General features: G+C 42.3%; 1 protein-coding gene across 1 annotated transcript in view; it reads left to right on the forward strand.

The window, feature by feature from the left end:
• LOC134586726 (ceruloplasmin-like) overlaps positions 1-23,389 on the forward strand; it is a 142,823-nt gene that overhangs the window by 81,312 nt on the left and 38,122 nt on the right. Inside the window, 4 exon segments of the mRNA XM_063442482.1 lie at positions 320-526; positions 2,255-2,399; positions 3,461-3,673; positions 7,586-7,790. Of these exon segments, the coding sequence (XP_063298552.1) occupies positions 320-526; positions 2,255-2,399; positions 3,461-3,673; positions 7,586-7,790 (770 nt within the window).

Here is a 23,389-nt window from a genome sequence, read left to right on the forward strand (position 1 = left end):
ATACCCCTCTAGGCACCGTGAGCAAGGGATCCACGTCTGGATTACCCTTTTAACTTAGGGAGAGCAAAAAGAGAGGGTCCCCGCTCAGATCTCAAGCTAGTTTTAGCTCATCTTTTACCATTACAAACAGAACCAGGTCAATTTACCTATAAGACTGATCTCACCTAAAAGGTATGTAACAGCTGTTTTTACTGTTACATTTTGTTGCTGATAAACCATAGCAGCATTATACACTTTTGCTGCACTGGGTGAATTGTGTATATATATATATATAAAACACTACATTTTCTTTGTTGTTTGCTTACCATTCACTGCAGAGAATGATGCTTCCACTGCTGCTTCCCATGTTGCTCCTGGAGGTACATTCACATATGAATGGGATATACCAGAATCTGTTGGCCCGGATGCTAATGATCTAAACTGCTTACCCTGGATTTACTTCTCATCTGTGGATCCTATCAAAGACAGCAATACGGGCCTTGTGGGTCCTTTATTAGTATGCAACAACTTAATTGGAAACAAACAGGTAAATATCACACTTTAATAAAAATAGAAGTAAATAAAAAAAAACATTTTTATGAAGTTTTATGTTCATATGTTAAATTGTTGTTTAAGCAAGGAATATTGAGTTTCATGAATCAACGCATACAAAATAGTAGCTAGATCACCCAATATGGTACAGTAGAAATAAAACAAATTAATGAAAACAGAAACAAATGACCAACTGTAGTTTAGAAAAAGCATACTAAAAAGTCAAAAGTTGATCTGAGCTTATCATAAAGTAAGTGCAATGATCCATTACAGTTCATTATAGTAACTAGCCAAGTGCATGTTGGAAGCAATAAAAATGGGTAAGTGAAATGAACTGAGTGACTTTGACATGGACCAAATAGTGAGGGCTAGACGACATGGTCAAAGCATCTCCAAACTGGCAAGTATTGTGGGGTGTTCCTGGTATCTAGTGGTTAGTACCTACCAAAAGTGGTGCAAGGAAGTACAACCAGTCCATGGCTCATTGATGCACATGGGAAGCGTGCCCGTCCAGTTCAATCACACAGAAAAGCTAATGTACCTCAAATTGCTAAAAAAATAAAAAATTATGCTGGCCATAATAGAAAGGTGCCACAACACACAGTGCACTGCAGTTTGCTGTGTATGTGGCTGCGTAGGTGCCCACGAAGACCACTGTTTACTACCAAAAGTGCCTTCAATGAGGACTTGAGCATCTGACCTGGACCATGAAGCAATGGAAGAAGGTTGCCTGGTCTGACGAATCACATTTTCTTTTAGATCAGGTGGATGGCTGGGTGCATGTGCCTCAGTTACGTGGGGAAGAGATGACAGCAGGATGCACTATGGGAAGAAGGCAGGTTAACGGATGCAATGTTAGTCTCTGGGCAATGTTCCGCTGGAAAACCTTGGGTCCTGGCATTCATGTGGATGTTACTTAGAAATGTATCACCTACCTTGAGATTGTTGCAGACCTCTGACACTCCTTCATGGCAATGGTATTCACTGGTGGCTGTGGCCTCTTTCAGCAGGATAATGCACCCTGCCACACTGCAAATGACAAAGAGTTCAATGTGATATCTTAGCCTCCAAATTCCACAGATCTCAATCCGACTGAGTATCTGTGGGATGTGCTGGAACAACAAATTCAATACATGGAGACCCCCACCTCGCACTACCTAAATGATACCACAGGACACATTCAGGAGACCTATGCCATATTAGGCAGGTGGTGTTAATGTTGTTGCTGATCAGTGTATCTTTCATACTGTTATTCAGTTTTTCCTTAATTTTGGTATTTTTCTTACACAGTTTCAGAGAGCTGTTATTTCAATAACTCTCAATAAAGTGGTCTGGGTACCATGTCTCTTCCCCTCACATAGGTTTAACACTGCAGCTAAAAACATTGCCATTCTGCAAAATGACTTGAAATTTGGTTATTTTGGCCTAAAATTTGTAACTTATTTACCATACATTTTGTAATATCTACAATTCAAACATTAGTGAATAAGAATATGCTAGAAACTGCAGCTAGATTATATCGGCAATATATACTTTGTTAGTGAATAGGTTAATATCATCTAGATAAGGTTAGTATTTCATTTTCTACATGATTTTTTATTTAATTTGTATTTTACGCTTTTGTAACATTATTACATTATGACTACCTGTATTAATATATACTGAGGCACGAATTGTTTGAGTTTAGTGTATTTCTGCCCACTTCTTATTTCTGTCTTTGCAGATAAGTCACAATTTCTTTATGTTGGCGACTATATTTGATGAGAACAAGAGTTGGCTACTTGATGAAAATATAAAGTTTTTCACAAACAATTCTGATAATGTGGACAAGGAAGACCCAGAGTTCCAGGAGTCTAACAAGATGCACTGTAAGCGATAATTGAGTACCTTTGGTTGGTAAAAAAAAAAAAAAAAAAAAGCTGAATATTCCCTTAGCTTCTCCCAGTAATATTTAAGCATGTAGCAGAGCTCAAAATTTTCACTTGATCATTAGCCCACAGTGAATAAACATTCAACCCTGGCTAGTACAAATTCACCCATAGTGAGTGTGCCATGGGTCCTTCAGGCTTGTACTTGAATACCTATCTAGTAGTGTGGGATTTCAATGTTACACCCTACATGATGTACTGCATACGGTCACTGCTTTAATTCTGGTAAACGAGTACTCTAAGCACTAAAACTACTTGATTTTAGGGAAGTAGCCTTGATACAGTGACCCTGTCATTTCACTTCTGCAGTAAATCATTGCAGATTCAGAGAAACACCAATTTTCAGAAACCTCAACTCTCGTGGGTTTTTGTGCTGGAGACCTAATTCCTTCAGAGTCTTCATATTCAGTGTCATCACAACGATGATCTCTGCATGATGACACCAAACGTTCGCTTAGTTCAATGCAGTCTTCGATGTGTGCACCTGCATTGTCTCCAGTATCCCCCAAGACCTGCGCACATGCCTGAGTGCATGCACCACTCCCTTTTCCCTGCCAGAGGTGACAGTTAAAAAGATGAGATTATCTGTCAATGAAGACCTTTCAATGGCCAGTGGGAGGCGGTCTGACACTTAATGGAAAGACTCGCTGTCATTCAGTTTTCCACTAGTCAACGCTCATACTTCTCCAATGCTTCTCTATGAGAAGTATTTTAATGGATGAAAAGTCATCAAATTTGATGACTACAAAGGAGTAGTCTCTGTACTGGATCACGTAATGAGTTATTTTATAAGGAATTTGTTAGGAAAATAGGTGGGGGTCAAAATCGACAAACACCTAAAAATGGTTATACTGTTCACTTATTTCATCCTTCTTCTAAAGGAAATGATGTGATAAAGAATAATATGATGATCTGAATCTTATGTTCAATGCTCTGAAATCCGCAATGCTTGTGCAGTCTACTGTTAACTATTTTCTAATGTTTTTTACATACTCTATCAGCTATAAATGGGTATATGTTTGGAAATCAGCCTGGTCTGGATATGTGTGTCGGAGATACAGTCCTTTGGCATATGATGGGCATTGGGAATGAAGTAGACATGCATGGAATCCATTTTACTGGAAATACCTTTAAAGATCATTCAGGAAGAAGAGATACAGCAAGCATATTCCCACACATCTCGTATTCTGTTACCATGAAACCAGACAATGAAGGTAAATGGCATGTTTTTTTCTTATGGGCATTATTAAAAAAGCATTTACAGTGATGGCCTGTCCATGTCAATCACCTCCAAGTAATAGTGGTGAAATAACGAATGAAGAATACAGCTGTGCATAACTCACTAATCTGTGCAGGGAGTTATGATATGGATACATCTCTTGCTTAGATTTTTTTTATAAGGGAATTCGAAAACATCCATCTAACGCAAACCCTTCTGTAATTAATTTATCAAACAGGCAATAAGTTTTATAACACATTTTTAAAAGGCCTCTAAAGACCACCTAATCTCAGTTAAGTGTTCTGGCCGCCATGCCCATGTCTTTTTAACTCTCCAACTTGCCTCGCATGCGCATTCGGCGATGATGTCGGCAGAGGGAGGAGAGTTCCCCAGCGCCGAGGGAGCCCGGCGCTGGAGAAAGGTAAGTGTTTAACCCCTTCAGCCCAGCGGGAGTGGGACCCTGAGGGTCGGGGGGACCTTAAGACCCTATAGTGCCAGGAAAACAAGTTTTTACTTAAAGGAACACTATAGTCACCTAAATTACTTTAGCTAAATAAAGCAGTTTTAGTGTATAGATCATTCCCATACAATTTCACTGCTCAATTCACTGCCATTTAGGGGTTAAATCACTTTGTTTCTGTTTTTGCAGCCCTAGCCACACCTCCCCTGGCTATGATTTACAGAGCCTGCATGAAAAAAAACCTGGTTTCACTTTCAAACAGATATAATTTACCTTAAACAATTGTATCTCAATCTCTAAATTGAACTTTAATCACATACAGGAGGTTCTTGCAGGGTCTAGCAAGCTATTAACATAGCAGGGGATAAGAAAATCTTAACCTCTTAAGTCCGGCGGACGTATATTTACGTCCTTTTAAAAGCGGCTCTAAACGGCGCAGGACGTAAATATACGCCCGCCGTTTTTTTTAACTTACCCGGTCGCCGGTGGTCCCACGCCGGCGATCGCGGTTGGGGGGACTCCCAGGGAGCCCCCCCGCGGCAGATCTGCCTCCTCCGGTCCCTCCCGGTCATGTGAGAGTGAGGTCCTTGCGAGGACCTCACAATCACATGGCCGGTATAGCTGGCTCAGGCATTGCCAGCAGGGGGACCAACTGTAATGACAGTTGGTCCCCCTGCTGGCTGAAAATAAAATAAAATAAAGTTAAAAGTGTAAAAAAAAAATATATATATATATACTTAGATCATATATATATATTATATATATATGATCTAAGTATATATACACATATACACACATACACATACACCGTCTAGGTGTATTTTAATATTAATATATATAATTATATATATATATATTAATATCAAATTACACGTAGACTGATACTGATTAAATATATATATAATTATTGTTATATATATATTTATAAATAATATACAAAAAAAATATGTAAATACGTAAAAAAATTAAATAAAAAAAATAATTAAAAATAAAATATCAAATATATAGATGTGTTTTATTTCGTTCTAACTGTATTGTGATATTAATATATATATATTTATATCAAAATACACGTAGAACGCAATAATATATATATCTATATACATAAATATATACATATATATTACTATATATATACCTATATATAAATAAAAATATTTAAAAAAAATATATATATATATACGTATATATACACATATGTATATATATACATATATTAATTCTACACATATATTTATGTAATAATTTTACATAATTAAGTATCCTAATTAATTACAATTAGCGGGACCTGCCTGACAACCCATGCCGAAAGTATAAGGAATTTAATTTGCTAGCACTATATTTAACCCTATAACTTTCCAAGACACCATAAAACCTGTACATGGGGGGTACTGTTTTACTCAGGAGACTTCGCTAAACACAAATATTAGTGTTTCAAAACAGTAAAATGTATTACAACGATGATATCGCCAGTAAAAGTGACATTTTTGGATTTTTCACGCACAAACAGCACTTACACGGACGATATTACTGCTGCAATACTTTTTACTGTTTTGAAACACAAATATTTGCGTTCAGCGAAGTCTCCCGAGTACAACAGTACCCCTCATGTACAGGTTTTATGGTGTTTTCAAAAATTACAGAGTCAAATATAAGGCTTGTGTCATTTTTTTCACATTAAAATTCGCCAGATTGCTTACGTTGCCTTTATGACCCTATGGTAGCCCAAGAATGAAGATTACCCCTATGATGACATACTATTTGCAATAGTAGACAACCCAAGGTATTGCAAATGGGGTATGTCCAGTCTTTTTTAGTAGCCACTTAGTCACAAACACTGGCCAAAATTTGCGTTTTTTGCATTTTTCACACACAAACAAATACTAACGCTAACTTTGGCCAGTGTTTGTGACCAAATGGCTACTAAAAAAGACTGGACATACCCCATTTGCAATACCTTGGGTCGTCTACTATTGCAAATGGTATGCCATTATGGGTGTAAATTTATTTCCTGGGCTACTATACAGTCTCAAAGGCAACGTAACCAATCTGACAAATTTCAATTTCAAATGTAACACGCTATATTTGACCCTGTAACTTCCCAAAACACCATAAAACCTGTACATAGGGGGTACTGTTTTACACGTGAGACTTTGCTGAATACAAATATGTGTATTTTATTGCAGTTAAAGCAAACAGTATCATGACATTGACAGTTAAAATGTCATGTAGAACTAAAAAAATCTTATTTTCTCCCATGTTTTTCATATTAAATTATGTTTCATAGCTAAATATTTGATATTAAATGAAAGCCCTGTTTCCCCTGAATAAAATGATATATAATAAGGGGGGGTGCATTTAATATGAAAGAGGTGAATTACGGTTTGACAGACATATAGCGCAAATGCCAGGTTTTGTTTAAATTTTGTATCGTTCACAACTTGTACATTTGGCTGCGGTGTTAAGGGGTTAATTAAACAGTACTTGCAATAAAGAAAGCATAAATAGGGCTCTCTTTACAGGAAGTGTTTATGGAAGGCTGAGCAAGTCACATGCAGGAAGGTGTGACTAGGGTTCACAAACAAAGGGATTTAACTCCTAAATGGCAGAGGATTGAGCAGTGAGGCTGCAGGGGCATGTTCTATACACCAAAACTGCTTCATTAAGCTAAAGTTGTTCAGGTGACTATAGTGTCCCTTTAATTGCAGACTTTCCCACAAGTCCTCCACAAACAATTCTGATACTGAGATAAACAAAAATGAGAAAAGCGATTAATGCTTTAATGCAGCCAGTAAAACAAAACAGAATTGAGGCATCTGACAGTAAGACTATAATCCTGTTTTTCTTTCACATACATAAATTCGTAACTGTTGCAAAAATCCCACACAATAACAAAATGTAGCCTAGATTCACCACGAATATCACAGCCAGCTGCCTTTTTTTTTTTTTGATAGAATAACAGAAAAAGTATGTATACATGCACAAAAATACCACAACTGGAACTTCCTTCACTTAAGGAGAGTAATACAAACAGCTTAGGCAAGTAAATTAATACAAATTTTCATCAAAGAGTGAATTATACTAAGTGAATTCAAAGTAAATCTCATATTTTAGGCCATAAAAGATAAATAAATAAAAAAAATCTACAATTAACTTTGTTTTCAGTTCGGCTATTCTGGTTTAAAACTCGAAACTCACTTTGAATTCCTGACCGTTCACATTTTAGTGAATAAACCTATATATTTATGGAAATCTCTCTGTGCTTGAGTTGTGTATCCACATGTGGCTGCAATGGGAGCACATGGATTTCAGAACGTGCTTCAGCTAGATTTCACGCACACCAAAAAAAGAATTTATGAAAGAATTTAAAACTGTTTGTGTTCTATATGTACAGACGAGTTGACCAAACGTTTAAAAAACAAACAAAAAAACTACATATTTTCTCAGGTATCTTTGATGTGGAGTGCATGACCGTAGACCATTTTGTAGCAGGAATGAAGCAGCATTATGGAGTTAAAGCATGTCGGCTGCCGATACCAGACTTTTCAAACAAAGTTACACAAACCTATTACATTTCGGCTGAAGAAGTAGAATGGGACTACTCTCCAAATCGCACCTGGGAGCATGAGCTTTATAAGAATCACGATAAGAGGTATTCATAAAACCTATATTTGCAGTAACCGATTGATTGCATGTTTATGTTACTTCTCGTATTGCTTATTTTTGTTTAAAACGTTTATTAACTTTTCGTGTAAGAAGTCTGTGTAAATAAATGAAACATGTAAGGTTTTGGTCAACCCTTTTTATTGGTGTTAAAGCAAGTTTACAGCAAATGGGCATTTACCAGCTATTTACTTGCTGGAGTATCTCTGCCACTATAAATACAAAGGCTTCCAACCAGAATTAAAGCACTCTACAGCAAACAATATATATCACCTCACCGTTAATTTTAGATGGGGTTGTGGATTCCAGGGCATAAAAAAATATTTGTTTCAATTAGTCAGATTATGCTTTTGTATTGATTGCCCTAGGGCTCCCTTCTCACTCCCAGTGCATGACAAAGGAAAATTATGGTAGGAGATGCACCTTAACCATGGTAGAAGAAACTCTTATATGTTATATATCAATTAAACTGTGAATGGCTCCCAACTGAATCATCTCATGCAACTGTCATAAAAAAAAAAGAAATAACCCACACTAAGTCTTCATTGAATACTATTCTACCAATCTACTTCCCTAATACTTCCCTTACCTTTTGTGTAACTTTACTCCACTCAATCTAGCATGTAAGCTCATTGAGCAGGGTCCTCAACCCCTCTGTATCAGTGCGTCAAACTTGTCTGGTTACAATTACATGTTTGTTAACCCACCTGTGGTGGACCGCCTGGCACCCTGACTGGGTACCTCCGCCAATTGCTACTTCCTAGTGCCAACCGAGTACTCCATGCACTCCACCAGACACCATCAGTACTGTAGATCCTTAGCCGCCGCAGCTTGGCTGGGGTCTCGCTGTCCTCCACCTGTGTCCGATTTTAGTTTCATTAGATTTATGCCCAAACACCGCTGCCTGCGTTCGTGGGAACAAGATGGCCGCCAGACAAGCACTTAAAACACTGCGGTGGAAATTGCTACAAAGTATCAATTGGGCTTAACAAGCTCCCGGGTTGTCTCTGGCTTGCGCGGCTGTTCGGTTCCCGAACCATATAATCCCAATCACACGTATAGTTCTGAGGCAGGACACTGGAAAGCAGGCTCCTCCAGGAGCCCGTGGTGAGGTTCTGTTCACCACACCACCCATTGTAAAGCACTACAGAATTTGTTGGTGGTATATAAATATAATAATAATAATAATAAAAATAATAATAATAATATATTGATACAACTGATACAATGATACAATTGATACAACAAAGAATAATCATTAAGCAAAACTGACCTTAAACTACTCATGGAATTGAATATATAAAACAGTTTGTTCCTCATTAAAAAAAAAAAAAAAACTTTCTTCCATTTCTCCATGGTCCAGTTCTGAAGCTCACGTCCCCATTGAAGGCGCTTTCATCAGGGAACGGGGGTCATCATCATGGGCACTCTGACCAGGGGAGGGCTGGCAGCCTTAGGCTTGGGGGGCAAATCCAGTCAAGTGGCCCATTGCACCAAGAGGAGAGTAAAAACAACTTTCCCATGTGATTAAAGAGGGGGGGCGGGGAGGAGCAGTCACCTAAACAGACACTCAATGACAGGCACACATACACACTTGCTGATTTGGCACACACTAAAAAACACACAGACACACACAGAAAGACACACTGTTACAGAAATATCAACTCAGATAGACAGACATACTGACACACACACACAGGCATACTGGCTGACACACACACAGAGACATACTTGCACACACACAGACAGACATACTGGCACACACACAGATAGACATACTGGCGCACACACACACACACAGACATACTGACACACACACACACACACAGAGAGACATACTGACACACACAGACATACACCCAAACTTTACACTTTTAAAACCAGTTGACAGGGACTGAGTAAGGGGACAGGGCTGTAGTGGGGGGGACAGGGGCTGTAGTGGAGGGTATAAGCTACAATTGGGGGTTTAGGAAATGTAGGGGGGATAGGGGCTGAAGCAGGTTGATGGCTACAATTTGGGAAAGGGGCTGTGGTGTGGGTGATATGGGTTGCAATTGGGGGAGAGGAGCTGTAGTGGGATGTTATGGGGCTGTGGTGGGGGGCATGGGGCTGAGGAAGGGGGGCAGGAGCTGAGAGAGGTGAAAGGAGCAGGGAAAGGGTGGGACAGGGGCTGAAAGGGTGGGACAGGGGCTTAGAGGGGGCCAGGGGCTGAGGAAGGGGATAGGGGCTGAAGGAAAGGGACAGGGGCTGGGCAAAAGAGGACAGGGGTTGAGGAAGGAGGACAGGGGCTGAGGAAGGGGGACAGGGGTTGAGGAAGGGGATAGGGGCTGAGGAAAGGGACAGGGGCTGGGCAAAAGAGGACAGGGGTTGAGGAAGGAAGGCAGGGGTTGAGGAAGGAGGACAGGGGCTGAGGAAGGGGGACAGAGGCGAAGAAATGGAAAGGGACAGGGGCTGAGCAAGGGGACAGGGGCTGAGCAAGGGGACAAGGGCTGAGGAGGGGCCAGGGGCTGACTAAGGGGGAAGGGCCTGAGGAGGGGGGGGCAGGTGCTGACTAAGGGGACAGGACTGAGGAGAGGGGGACAGGGGCTGACTAAGGGGAGAGGGCTGAGGAGGGGGGACAGGGGCCGAGCAAGGGGACAATGGCTGAGGAGGGGACAGGGGCTGACTAAGGGGACAGGGCTGAGGAGGGGGGGGCAGGGGCTGACTAAGGGGACAGGGCTGAGCAGGGGGGACAGGGGCTGAGCAAGGGGACAAGGGCTGACTAAGGGGACAGAGCTGACGAGGGGGACAGGGGCTGAGCAAGGGGACAAGGGCTGACTAAGGGGACAGGGCTGACGAGGGGGGACAGGGGCTTAGCAAGGGGACAGGTTGAGGTTGAGCGGGGGGACAGGGGCTGAGGAGGGGGGACAGGGACTGACTAAGGGGACAGGGCTGAGGAGGGGGGACAGAGGCTGACTAAGGGGACAGGGCTGAGGAGGGGGGACAGAAGCTGACTAAGGGGACAGGGCTGAGGAGGGGGAAAGGGGCTGACTAAGGGGACAGGGCTGAGGAGGGGGGGCAGGGGCTGAGCAATGGGACAAGGGCTGAAGAATGGTGAAAGGGGCTGACTAAGGGGACAGGGGCTGACTAAGGGGACAAGGGCTGAGGAAGGCTGAAAGGGGCTGACTAAGGGGACAAGGGCTGAGGAAGGGGGGCAGGGGCTGAGGTAGGGGACAGGGGCTGACTAAGGGGACAAGGGCTGAGGAATGGTGAAAGGGGCTGACTAAGGGGACAGGGGCTGAGGAAGGGGGGCAGGGGCTGAGGTAGGGGACAGGGGCTGACTAAGGGGACAGGGCTGAGGAGGGGGGACAGGGGCTGACTAAGGGGACAGGGCTGAGGAGGTGGGGTAGGGGCTGACTAAGGGAACAGGACTGAGGAGGGGAATAAAAATAAAACTGTGTATTTCCCCGCTCCCTGAGTCTTACCTTAGGCCAGGGAGGGGTGGGCAGCAGCCAGCAGGAGCAGCAACCAGCATACAGTAGCAGCCAGTGAAGTCGGCCTCTCCTGATGATGTCAGGAGGAGGGGGCGTGACTTCCTCTGCTCTTCTCCCATACTCCCCAGCGGTCCTGTGAGAAATCAGTGAAAGTCACGCCCCTTCCTCCTGACATCATCAGGAGAGGCCGGCCAACTCCACTGGCTTCAGGGAGAGTGAGGTAAATTGAGAAATCTGAGTCCTCAGCCAGAGGCAGGAGATTCAGATTTTTCCTTTTTTTGCTGGGTGTGGGTGGCCCTGGGTTTAGGGCGGCCTGGGGGGCAATTGCCTCCCTGCCCCCCTTGCCAGCCCGCCCCTGACTCTGACCCATCTGCAGCTATGCAGCCCCTATGCACAAAACTGTGATGCACTGTGTGTTGTGACACCTTTGTGTCATGACACACATTACTCTTTTCAGCAATTTGAGTTACAGTAGCTCTTCAGTGTGATTAGATCTGACAATCTAGCCTTTGTTCCCCACGTGCATTAGTGAGTTTTGGGCACCTGTATCCCTTACCTGTTTGTACTTCAGTGCACCACTTTTGGTAGGCAATAACAATTGCATACTGGGCACACCCCCACATGATTTGCTGTTTTGGAAATGCTCTGACCCAGTCACCTAGCCATCATTATTTTGACCCATCCAACACATAAAAATCAAGAATTGACTGTTCACTTGCTGCCTAATATATATCCCACTCCTTGGAACATTGTCATTGTTATAATATCCAATTCCCTCATATCTCATCCGCACTCTGTCTCCCTCTCTTGCTCTTCCTCTCACTAAAATTTTCAATCTCTCCCTTTTCTCCGGCACATTTCCTTCACCCTTCAAGCATGCAACTATAACGGTGATTCTGAAAAAGCCCAACTCCCCATCCAACTACCGCCCTATATCGCTACTGCTTTTTGCCTCCAAGATCCTTGAGAGAGTTGTGCATGCGATATTCAAAGACTTCCTAGAATCCAACTCTCTGCTTGACCGCTTCAGTCTGTATTCTGTGCTCGTCACTATGTTGAAATAGCTGTGACCAAAGTATCCAACGATTTAATCGCTGTTAAATCTCACGTCCATTACTCTATCCTTATTCTCCTTGATCTTTCTGCTGCCTTTGACACTGTTGATCATCAACAACTTCTTCTCATTCTTTGTAATCTCGGTCTACGAGATACTGCTCGCTCTCAGTGCTCCTCCTACCTCTCCCAGAGCTTTTTCAGTGTTTCTTTCTCTGGCTCTGCCTCTTCTCCTCCAACTCCTCTCTGTTGGAGTTCCCAAAGGTTCTGTCCTTGGTCCTCTATTGTTCCCAGTCTACACTGCCTCCCTTGGTAAAATCAGCTCTTTTGGCTTCCATTATCATTTATAGCCAGATGATACACAAATCTACCTGTCCTCTCCTGATCTCTCTCCGCCCATCTTGACTCATGTCTGTGACTGCCTCTCCGTGATTTCCAACTGGATGGCTGCTCACTTCCTTAAACTCAACCTGTCCAAAACAGATCTTCTGGTCTTTCCTCCCTCAAGTGTTGCTAATCCTGTGTCTGTCTCCCTCCAAGTCAACGACGCCCCCATCACCTCTACCTTGCAGGCTCGCTGCCTCAGTATTCTCTTTGACTCTGACTTCTCCTTCACCCCTCACGTCCAGTCGTTCGCCAAATCCTGCCGCTTCCATCTAAAAAACATGCAGTTGTTCTTTCTCGCCTTGACTACTGTAATCCCCTTCTCAGTGGTCTTATGTGTTCCAAGATTGCACTGCAGCAATCTATAATGAAGGAGGCGGCGGCGAGGCTCATTTTCCTGTCTGCCCGCACCTCCCACGCCTCTTCCCTCTGTCAGTCCCTACATTGGCTTCCAGTTAGATATAGGGCTCAATTTAAGATTCTGGTGCTTGCTTACAAGTCCCTACTGAATGCTGCTCCAACCTACCTATCCTCCCTAATACACAAGTTTGTCCTGTCGAGGCCCCTGCGCTCTGCTGAAGACCTACGTCTATCCTCTGTCCATACTCCCACATCTGATGCTCACCTCCAAGGCTTCTCCAGGGCTGCACCTTTTCTGTGGAACTCCCTTCCCTTCTCTGTTTGACTTTCACCCAGTCTCCATTCCTTCAAAAAATCTTTGAAAGCACACTTTTTAAGGAAAGCATATCATTTAAACTGTTAGCGGGTTTTCATCCCCCGTCCCCCCATGACTCCTCTCCAGCAACTGTCAAAAATAACCTACTAAGTTCCCAGTGAATACTTTTCTAGCAATCCATTTCATTACCCATACTTATACCCTTTGTGTCACTATAACCCACTGCCTCTAGCATGTAAGCTCATTGAGCAGGGCCCTCAACCCCTCTGTTCCTGTGCATCCATTTGTCTGGTTACAATTACCTGTCTGTTAGTCCATCTATGGAATTTGCTGGCGCTATATAAATAATAAAAAAAAATAATAATAATATAATCAATGTTATTCACTTTATCTGTCAGTGGTTTTAATGTTGTGGCTGATCAGTGTATCTACACATATACCCATAATTGAAAGTATTTCCAGATCCTTAAAACATGAAACTGCTAAGGTAATACTCAAGGGAAAAATACACTCTTTCTGCAGCCAATATAGAGCGCAGACTATTTTTCAACATTGTGTTCCAACAGGTGCAAAAAAAACAAATCCCTTAAGGTTCAGCTTTCCATGAAAAGCAAATATATTTAATGCACTCGAATGAGTAAGCATAGATTGGGTAATAACCAAAAAGCCATTTAATAAACAAAGTAATATAAAAATCACAATAATTGAGTTTCCCAAAAATATCAAAATATATGTCAGAGATACATTGGCTTCTTTTTAATTAAGGGGGTGGGGGGGATAGGCAGACCACACACCAAAGCTGGACACATATCATGTCTCCAAAGGATGCTTGCTCTTCATCAAACCACAATTCATGTATAAATACATTCAAACACACCCCACACAAGTAACACCATTTGTTAACAGGTCAACGCTTCTCTTATTGAGGTTAAAAGACCTATATTAGTTATTTATTGGTAAAAAAAAATGTTGCAAAAGAAAAAAAAATAATACAATTTCATATAAATTCCTTAAAATCAGCATATCTCCTTTATCTTCGATGATTGATTTTATTTCATGAATACCCATAAAAAAAGTAAAGCTGCAGTAGTATGCTTAAATTAGCATTTCACTGTTTATCCATGAAATCGGCTCCTATATTACAACACTTACTAATGAATCATTTAACCTCTGCACCTCGGTGTAGGAAACAGTGGATATGGAAGGGAGGAATCCCCCCCAAAAAATCTGGTGTACTTCATGGTTTAATGTATATTCCCTAGGTAGGACTATCAAAGGCTGTCACCTCAGATTTTCTTTTGGTTCCTTCATTGATGCTCTTCAATACTTTCTTCACAAAAAGGCACCAAGCTGTCACCTAACTTAAAGAACAACCCTTCATACACAATAATTACAAATGTGAATTCTAATTTATTTAACCCCTTAAGGACACATGACATGTGTGACACGTCATGATTCCCTTTTATTCCAGAAGTTTGGTCCTTAAGGGGTTAAAGGGAAATGAAAACTACATACAGTAATAACCCAATGTTGGATGGTCTCCGCATGAAATGTACTACCTTTGTCATTTCCAATCTTAATAGGTCAGAGGCTTCTCCTTTTTACCTCAACCTTTGGATATAATCAGAAGCTGTATCCCAGTCTCGTGGACAATACCTCAGATGTAATTGTTATAATCATTAATACCTTAATAAATATATATATATATATATATATATATATATATATATATATATATAGTTATATTGTTATATTTATGTACATTCCAGTTAGAAAACAGACAGAGTATATGGTATCACTATAGGGCAAAGAATATAGAGTATATTTTACTGTTTACACATAGTATCAGAATGTGGAATTTAAATTGTTTAAAGGTAGTACATACACATTACTGAAGAATACACTTTAGCGTCTAGTGAACGTAGAGAGGTATAAATAATTATAGTCAGGGCCGGATTAAGAGCACAGTGGGTCTGGTGCTGACAATTATGATGGGCCTAATTACAGAATCTTATCGACCAAAAACACTAAAACAGTCATACCTCCCAAGCGTCATGTATCTGATGGAGATGGTGCTGGAGGGAAACTCATAGGATGCAGCTATAAGAAAACACATACTCTATGCTAATCTCTCACTAATTTATGCTTTCATCTTTCAAGTTAATCCATAACCCCTAACAGCAGTGAAGCAGGAAGTCAATGGGCGGGGTAAAAGGTTGTGCCACTGGCTCAAATCACGTGACAAGACCTGCCAAAAGGGGTGAACATGCCCAAAAAGGGGACATGTTTGTCCAAAGAATTGGAAGGCTAGCCTGGCATGAATGTATGTCAGGCTGCCTGCCAATCCTGCAGGCTGTCCAACTAAGGGCATCACCTTGAGCTTGACATAAATGCGTCTAATGATGCGCTCACTCCATGCTTTCTAAGGACTGTCCCCTAGCACTCGCTGGTCCACTTGCCTCCTTACCTTCTTACTAGCAGGCAGAAGTTCCTGGTATATAGTCTGAGACAGAGCAAAGGTGTATGTAGTTAGTGTAGAAGAAAGGGGACATGCCACAGTGTTAGAGAGACCAACGTCGTCGGCATTACCTAAACTAATTTTAATGTCAGCCAGTCCACACAAGTTTTGTTCCCATACATCCCTCTTAAGCTTCCAAACACTATAGTCACCAGAACAACTACAGCTTATTGTATTTGTACTGGTAAGTAGAATCATTCCATTCAGGCTTTTTGCAGTAAACACTGTCTTTTCAGAGAAAATAACTCCACTGGCCGCACCTTAGATGGCTGCTAGAGGTGCTTCCTGGGGCAGTACTGCCTAGTGTGCAGCACTGCCATTCAGTGTCTCCACCCTCGGAATGCAGACACTGAACTTTCCTCATAGAGATGCATTGATTCAATTTATATTTATGAGGAGATGCTGATTGGCCAGTGCTATGTTGGACTTGTGCTGGCTCTGCCCCTGATCTGCCTAGTTGACAGTCTCAGCCAATCCTATGGGGAAGTATTGTAATTTGCCCAGACCACCACTTCTGAGCCAGCAGCTGCAGACTTGAATACAAGTAATATTTTACTATATTTAGGGAGGCAAGAAGGGGCCAGGGTGGTGGTTTTAACATAATAGGGTCAGAAATACATAATTGTTTTCCTGACCCTATAGTGCTCCTTTAAGCAAGAGTATGTGACGAGTAGTTAAGGTTGCCACCTTTCTTGGAAAAAAATACCAGCCTTAATCATTTGTATAATTAATTAGTTGTGCGTGACATCACAAGGAAATCACAAGGAGTGACATCAGAGAAAATTCTGTAAAATCACCAACAAACTACTCACAGTTTGATTCTGCTGTATAGATGGATTGCTCCCAGTGTCTCCCTGTCTCCCAGTGTCTCAGTCACGCAAGTCACCCAGTGTCTCAGTGTCCCTATGTATCACAGTGTCAGTGTCCCCATGTCGCCCAGTGTCTGTGTCCCCATTTCTCCCAGTGTCCCAATGTCTCAGTGTGTCCACATGTCACTAGGATACTGGGGACACTGAGAGACATGGGGACACTGAGAGACATGGGGACACTGAGACCCGGGGACACAGAGACCCGGGGACACAGAGACCCGGGGACACAGAGACCCGGGGACACAGAGACCCGGGGACACTGGGAGACATGGGGACACTGGGAGACATGGGGACACATGGGGACACAGATATTTAGGGAAACTGGGAGAAATGGGGACACTGAGACACTAGGGACACAGACACTTGGGGAGACATGGGGACAGTTGTGGACATAGACATGGGGACACTGGGACATATAGGGACACTAGGCACACTGAGAGACATGGGACACAGACACTGGGAGACTTGGAGACACTGAGACACTAGGGACACTGGCTGGGGGACATGGGAACATAGTGTCTCCGTGTCCCAATGTCTCAGTGTTTCCCAATGTCTCTATGTCTCACAGCGTCCCTGAGTGTCTTAGCATCCCCATGTGTCCCAGTGTCCCCTAGTGTCTCAGTGTCCCCATGTTTTCCAGTGTCCCCATGTTTTCCATTGTCTTCAAGTGTCTGTGTCCCCATATTTTCCTGTGTCCCCATATTTTCCTGTGTCCCCATGTGTCCCCATGTGTCTGTGCCCCATGTGTCTGTGTCCCCATGTGTCTGTGTCCCCATGTGTCTGTGTCTCAGTGTCCCCATGTTTTCCTGTGTCCCCATGTGTCTGTGTCCCCACGTGTCTGTGTCCCCACGTGTCTGTGTCCCCTAGTGTCTGTGTCCCCTAGTGTCTGTGTCCCCTAGTGTCTCAGTGTCCCCTAATGTCTCAGTGTCCCCATGTGTCCCCTAGTGTCTCAGTGTCCCCATGTGTCCCTGCTGCCATTCCCCCCATCCCTCACTTACCTGAGCTGTAGAGCTGCTGTCTGGACTGTCTGGACCACGGATCAGTGAGTAGTAGAAAGAGGCAGGGATATGCTGTAACTTCCTATCCCTGCCTCTCTCCACACACAGTGACCCCTACTGGCCGGTGCTGGTATTGCAGAGTAATCTCCATTTATTCAGAGAAAATAACCTGCATTTGAATTGCCGGTATTGCTGCAATACCGGCACGGCCAGGCAGCCTCAAATACCGGCTGTGCCAGTAAAAAAACACAGTCAGGTGGCAAACCTAAAAGTAATGGGCCCCTATGTTAATCCGGCCCTGATTATAGTACAACAAGTGTGTCACACAGGACAGGGCTTGACAAATTTACTTGGAATCTAGGAGCTGGCTAAAAAAGTTAGCTTTTAGAAAAATTAGCCAATAGAGGGAAAAAAGAAGAGGAGCAGTATTAAGCCTATATTTATATATATGTTATAAATATATACTTTATAAATATATATTTTTCAATGTTCCCCCTTTTTTCCCCTCTATTGGTCACTTGATCTGTTAAAAAAAATGTGACAGTCTCCAAGAAATCAATCATCTTTATTAACATCAAACATCTCTTTTTTTTTGGCGGCACTGAACTCGAAACTCTGAATTACTAATCAAACAAACATGCTGGTCCATTGTGCAAGTTGTTTATTTCATAGTTAGTCTATATGGCGGTTCGTAAATGAGCAATTTGGACAAATACCCAACTGGCTGAAATTCGGATGGATTGCAGTTCATAACAAATGAATCTTCAGGTCTATTAATAAGCAACTATTTTTTTTTATTTCTCAAAGGTTGTAGGTCCAAAAAATCCTTACTAGTAAGAGTCTTTGATTTCTGCCACTTTTTTTAAAAACAATCACATCTCTCTCCATTAGTTTTAAAAATGATTATTCCTTTGATTGCTCCTATTGTAATTATAGAAGCCATCTTTAAATTAGTAAACCCTGAATTTGCACATTGTTCATCGTAGTAAAATTAATTTATTAACCATGCAATATATGTCTCTGAACTCCAAGAACCCAGATCCATTGCCAATCTTGTAAGGCATTATGTCAACATTAGTGTTGATAAAATATCCTTTTAAGACTTCTTCATATGCAGAAAGTCATTTTTTAAAGTGAATCTTAGTTTACCAAATCGGCTGAATCACTAGTCTTTGTGAAGGTCTGTTGAAAATTTACTGTCACCTAACGTTTACTATATACAGTATGTAATTTATTTGAATATTCCTGTAAAATGATTCTCCCTGTCAGCAAAATACCCAGTAGCCTATCACTCTTTGCTCCTAACAAAACAAAGGGGGTAAGCATATTATAACATGCAGATTGGGTTTTTAAATGTGACAGAGAATATATAGATAAGGCAGGCAGATTACTGATTTTGGTGGACTCCAAATGACCACCAATTAGACTTTTTCAAAAAGCTTTGGGCAAAATTAAAAAACTCAGAGTGGGTCAAGTGCACATAACCGGGGACTTCAATTGTGTCCTCGACCCGACTATGGACACAATGTTGGAAGGGGATCCATCGACGAGTAGGATGTCCCAGAGCGCAAAGCTGACAACCCTCCTACTGGAACATGGGTTACACGATACCTGGCGCTCCCTCTACCCATAGGCAAAGGATTATACATTCTAGTCCAAGGCACATGCAAGGTATTCCAGGATAGATATGTGCCTAGTAAACGCTGCATCCTTAGACAATCTCCAAGAGGTCCATATAACGCTGATCTTGTGGTCGGATCGCGCACCAGTCAGCTCGAAGTTTAGATGTCTATTCCCGGTGAGGGACAGGGGGACGTGGAGTCTTAATGAGCTGCATTTCTTGAGGGTAGGCAGGGAGAGATAAAAATCAGAGAAGCAATAGTTAATTACTTTCTGGACAACCCGTACGAGCACACCTCTATTGCGAGCACATGGTTAGCCCATAAGGCGGTGATCTCTGGCCTGCTGATAAGGCAAGGAGCGGAGAACAAATGCAAATAGAATTCAGCTAGGGAACATAGCTGTCTGGGAAGCACGACATAATCTCACATTGAGTGCTGGCCTGGAGACGAAGCTCAGGAAACCTAGAAGGGAACTAGATTGTCTGCAACTTCAGATAACGGAAAGGTACCTAAGGAAGTTGAAGCATTGCTTCTATTCCCAAGGTAACAAGGCAGGAAACCTTCTAGCAACCCAGCTGAAAAAATACTTCTCCAAATCTAAAATACCGTACTTGGAGACATCTGATGGCTCCAGACTGAGCAACCCATTAATGATAGTGAAGAAACTGACCTAATTTTATGATAAACTTTATAAACTCAAGGAGGATACCACAATCACACAACCCAAGCAATAGTCCATTGACCAGTTTATAAATTCAATCAGGCAACCACAGATTCATTACAATCAGGCAGTAGTGATGGAGAGACTGTTTTCAGGGGAAGAGGTTAAAGAGGCCCTAAAAACACCCCTAAAAACAAAGCACCAGGCCCAGATGGGTTTTTGGTGCTTTAATACACAAAATATGAGGAAATTCTGATACCACACCTTACCGCCCTATTTAACAGTATACTAGACACTGACAAAATACCAACGGAAATGCTGGAGACCACAATAGTGGATTTGCCCAAACCAGGAAAGCCCTCGACCAGTTGCACCTGGCTGAAACTCCTTATGACCGCTTTGGTATCGCCAGAGCAGGCTGGATTCGTCCCAGATAGGCAGGCTGAGGATAATATTAGAAGATTTCTAGACCTTCTGCATCTGATGGATAAAACAAGGGTCCCTGGACTGGTCATGGCACTAGAGGCAGAAAAGGCTTTCGACCGCCTTCTTTGGCAATATATGGCCTCGGTACTGGAAAAATTTTATTTCCCAACTAAATTCAGAGGTAGTGTCCTCTCCTTATGTTCTGCCTCCTCCGCAAGAATTATGTCTACAGGATACTTGTCCAGGAAATTCTCCATCTCCAACGGGATGAGTCAGGGGTGCCCCTTATCACCGTTAATGTTCATTTTGGCACTGGAGCCACTGGTGAAGAAAATCTAACAAGCTACTACAATAATGGGCCTAGCCACCAATATTGGAGTAGAAAAGATCGCCCTTTTCGCAGACGATGTCCTCTTAACCTTAACCCAACCTCAAAAGGTCTCTGCCCCCACTAACGGAACTACTAAAAGACTCTAGAGAGGCCTCTTACTACAAGAACAATAGCTCAAAAATGCAAGTACTGCCAGTACATATGCCCAGAGACAGACAAACACATTTAAAGACACTATACCCATTTGAATGGAGGAAAGATACCCTTGCGTATTTGGGCATACAACTGTCCTCATCCAAACAAAAACTAAGCAAACCATTGTAGGCTAATCTCCGAGTTGCAGCACACCACAAATCGCTGGTAGGGGGGAACAGCTTCATGGCTGGAGAGCATAAACTCAGTCAAAATTATGCTTTTACCCCAATTCTGTGTTTATTCAGAACTATACCGATAGCACTACCTAAATCTATCTTAACCTCCTTTCAAAGAGTTTTTAACACTCACATTTGGAAGAAAAAGCCCCCAAGGGTATCCTTGAATATCATATGTTTCAAATGGCAAGAGGGTGGACTGGGAGTGCCCAACATCCACAAATACTACATTGCTTCAATATTAGCACAAACACCGATATTTCTGCAGAAGAAAGATCCGCCCCTGTGGCATAAATTAGAGCAATCTGTGATGGAACCACCTAAGATCTTGGACTTGACCTGGGTTGCCCCACAGATACAACCCCAAAGTCTCATCCCCATGTCCTAAACACACCTCTGTTTGCAGGTGTGGAATACATGGGCCCCGAGGCTGACAGGGAAGAATGCTTACCTGGCCTACGCGGACTTGGGTAGCTTAACATATCTGTCCAGCGACCTATCTCTCACACAATGGGAGAATCAGGGGATCAGTAAAGTGCAACAATTGTTGGATGCTGAAGGAGTCCACCAGTTTGCGTTTCTCTGCACAGACTACGGCCTTAAGTCGAGTAAGGTCTTTACATACTTAAGAATAAAACACATTCTCACAAAACACAAGATCAGGGTAATGCGGGAACATGAACTGGATGAGTTCGGGAAGCTTTGCAAAGGGGAAGGTTGAGAAAAGCTAGACCATTGTCACTTTGCTACAAAAGGTAATAAGGAATAGTGAGTGCGCTTACAATAAATAAAATACAGTGTTAATCACACCTAAAAAATCTGAAGGGCATATAACACATTTGATTACAATGCAATAATACCAAAGTGCTATAGTGCTTTAAGAAATGTACACAATATGTGGAGTGCCAAAGTGCATATATGTGCAGACAAGGGATATCCAATATAAATAAAAAAAGGACTGATATACTTGCAGAGCTTCTGGAACAAATAATACACGGCTCTGTAATACAAATAATACAACACCTAGTGCAATATGTTTGTACAGTGCAAAATTAACAATAAATAAATAGGTATCTCACTCACAATGGTGGAGTGGTTGAAGTACCACCCCAAACTATCAGGCTCCAGGGAGGATCAGCCCCCAGTGATCGTGGGATCCACTCAGTGTAGAAAGAACGTGGGCCAATCCGGATATGTGTAAACCAAGAATTTCTTTATTACCAATGCATAAAAAGATATAAAACACCAGTCTCCTGCAACCTGCTACCGATAGTCCGAGAAAGAGAGAGAAGGTCTATAATCAGAGTGTCCTCCTCGCAGCTCAATCCTCATGGATACACGGTGTAGGTGCAAAAACTTCCGGATCGTTCAGATGCAATGCATTTCTCCCCTCCCGGATCGTTCAGATACTTTGCTACAAAAACTTATTACAACTGGTTAAATCTACAAAACTGCCCTACATGCAGCAATGGGCACTTGAACTACATTGTACGATAGAACCAAAGCATTGGCATGGTGCATTATGGATGACCAGGGCAGCTACACACAGTTTGAACCACATGGAAGCCACTAATAAAATTTGGATGAGGTGGTACGTAACACCTCAAAGATTAGCCCATATTTTTGAGGGAACATCACCAATACGTTGGAGATGCAACAAGGAGGTGGGCACTATTGGCCACATATTTTGACATTGTCAACAGCTCAAATGTTTTTTGGGAGCAGGTCCAACACTTAATCTTATTGAAGGTAGGGAAAAATATACCCCTAGAACCAGTTACTTATCTCCTGCATGTTCTACTAAAGGACATATCTACAACTATGTCCATTGTAATAATTCACATATTGATAGCAGCCAAAGTAAGCATAGCTAGCCTGTGGAAAAGTGAAAACATTCCAGATATAGCGCAAATTGTAGAAAGAGTATCCCGAACTCAAGAGTACAAAGCTATATCATACGGACTGGCCAGCCCGGCTGAGAAATTTACACCAAGATGGGCTAAATGGCAGGAAAGTGGACAGTAAAACTAAATACAAAAGCCGTGATGCAGCTATGTTCAGGTCGCAATGCTGTACCTTGGATCATGCATACTCCATGCGCACTCATGTTACGTTATGTTATGTTTGGTTATGTTGTGTTGAACATGGTTAAACAAAAGGGGTGAAAAAGTTGGTAATGTTTTTCAACACGAAAACTTACGGCTCA

Source organism: Pelobates fuscus, chromosome 2 (genome assembly GCF_036172605.1).
Source record: "Pelobates fuscus isolate aPelFus1 chromosome 2, aPelFus1.pri, whole genome shotgun sequence".
NCBI classification, from domain to species: Eukaryota; Metazoa; Chordata; class Amphibia; order Anura; family Pelobatidae; genus Pelobates; species Pelobates fuscus.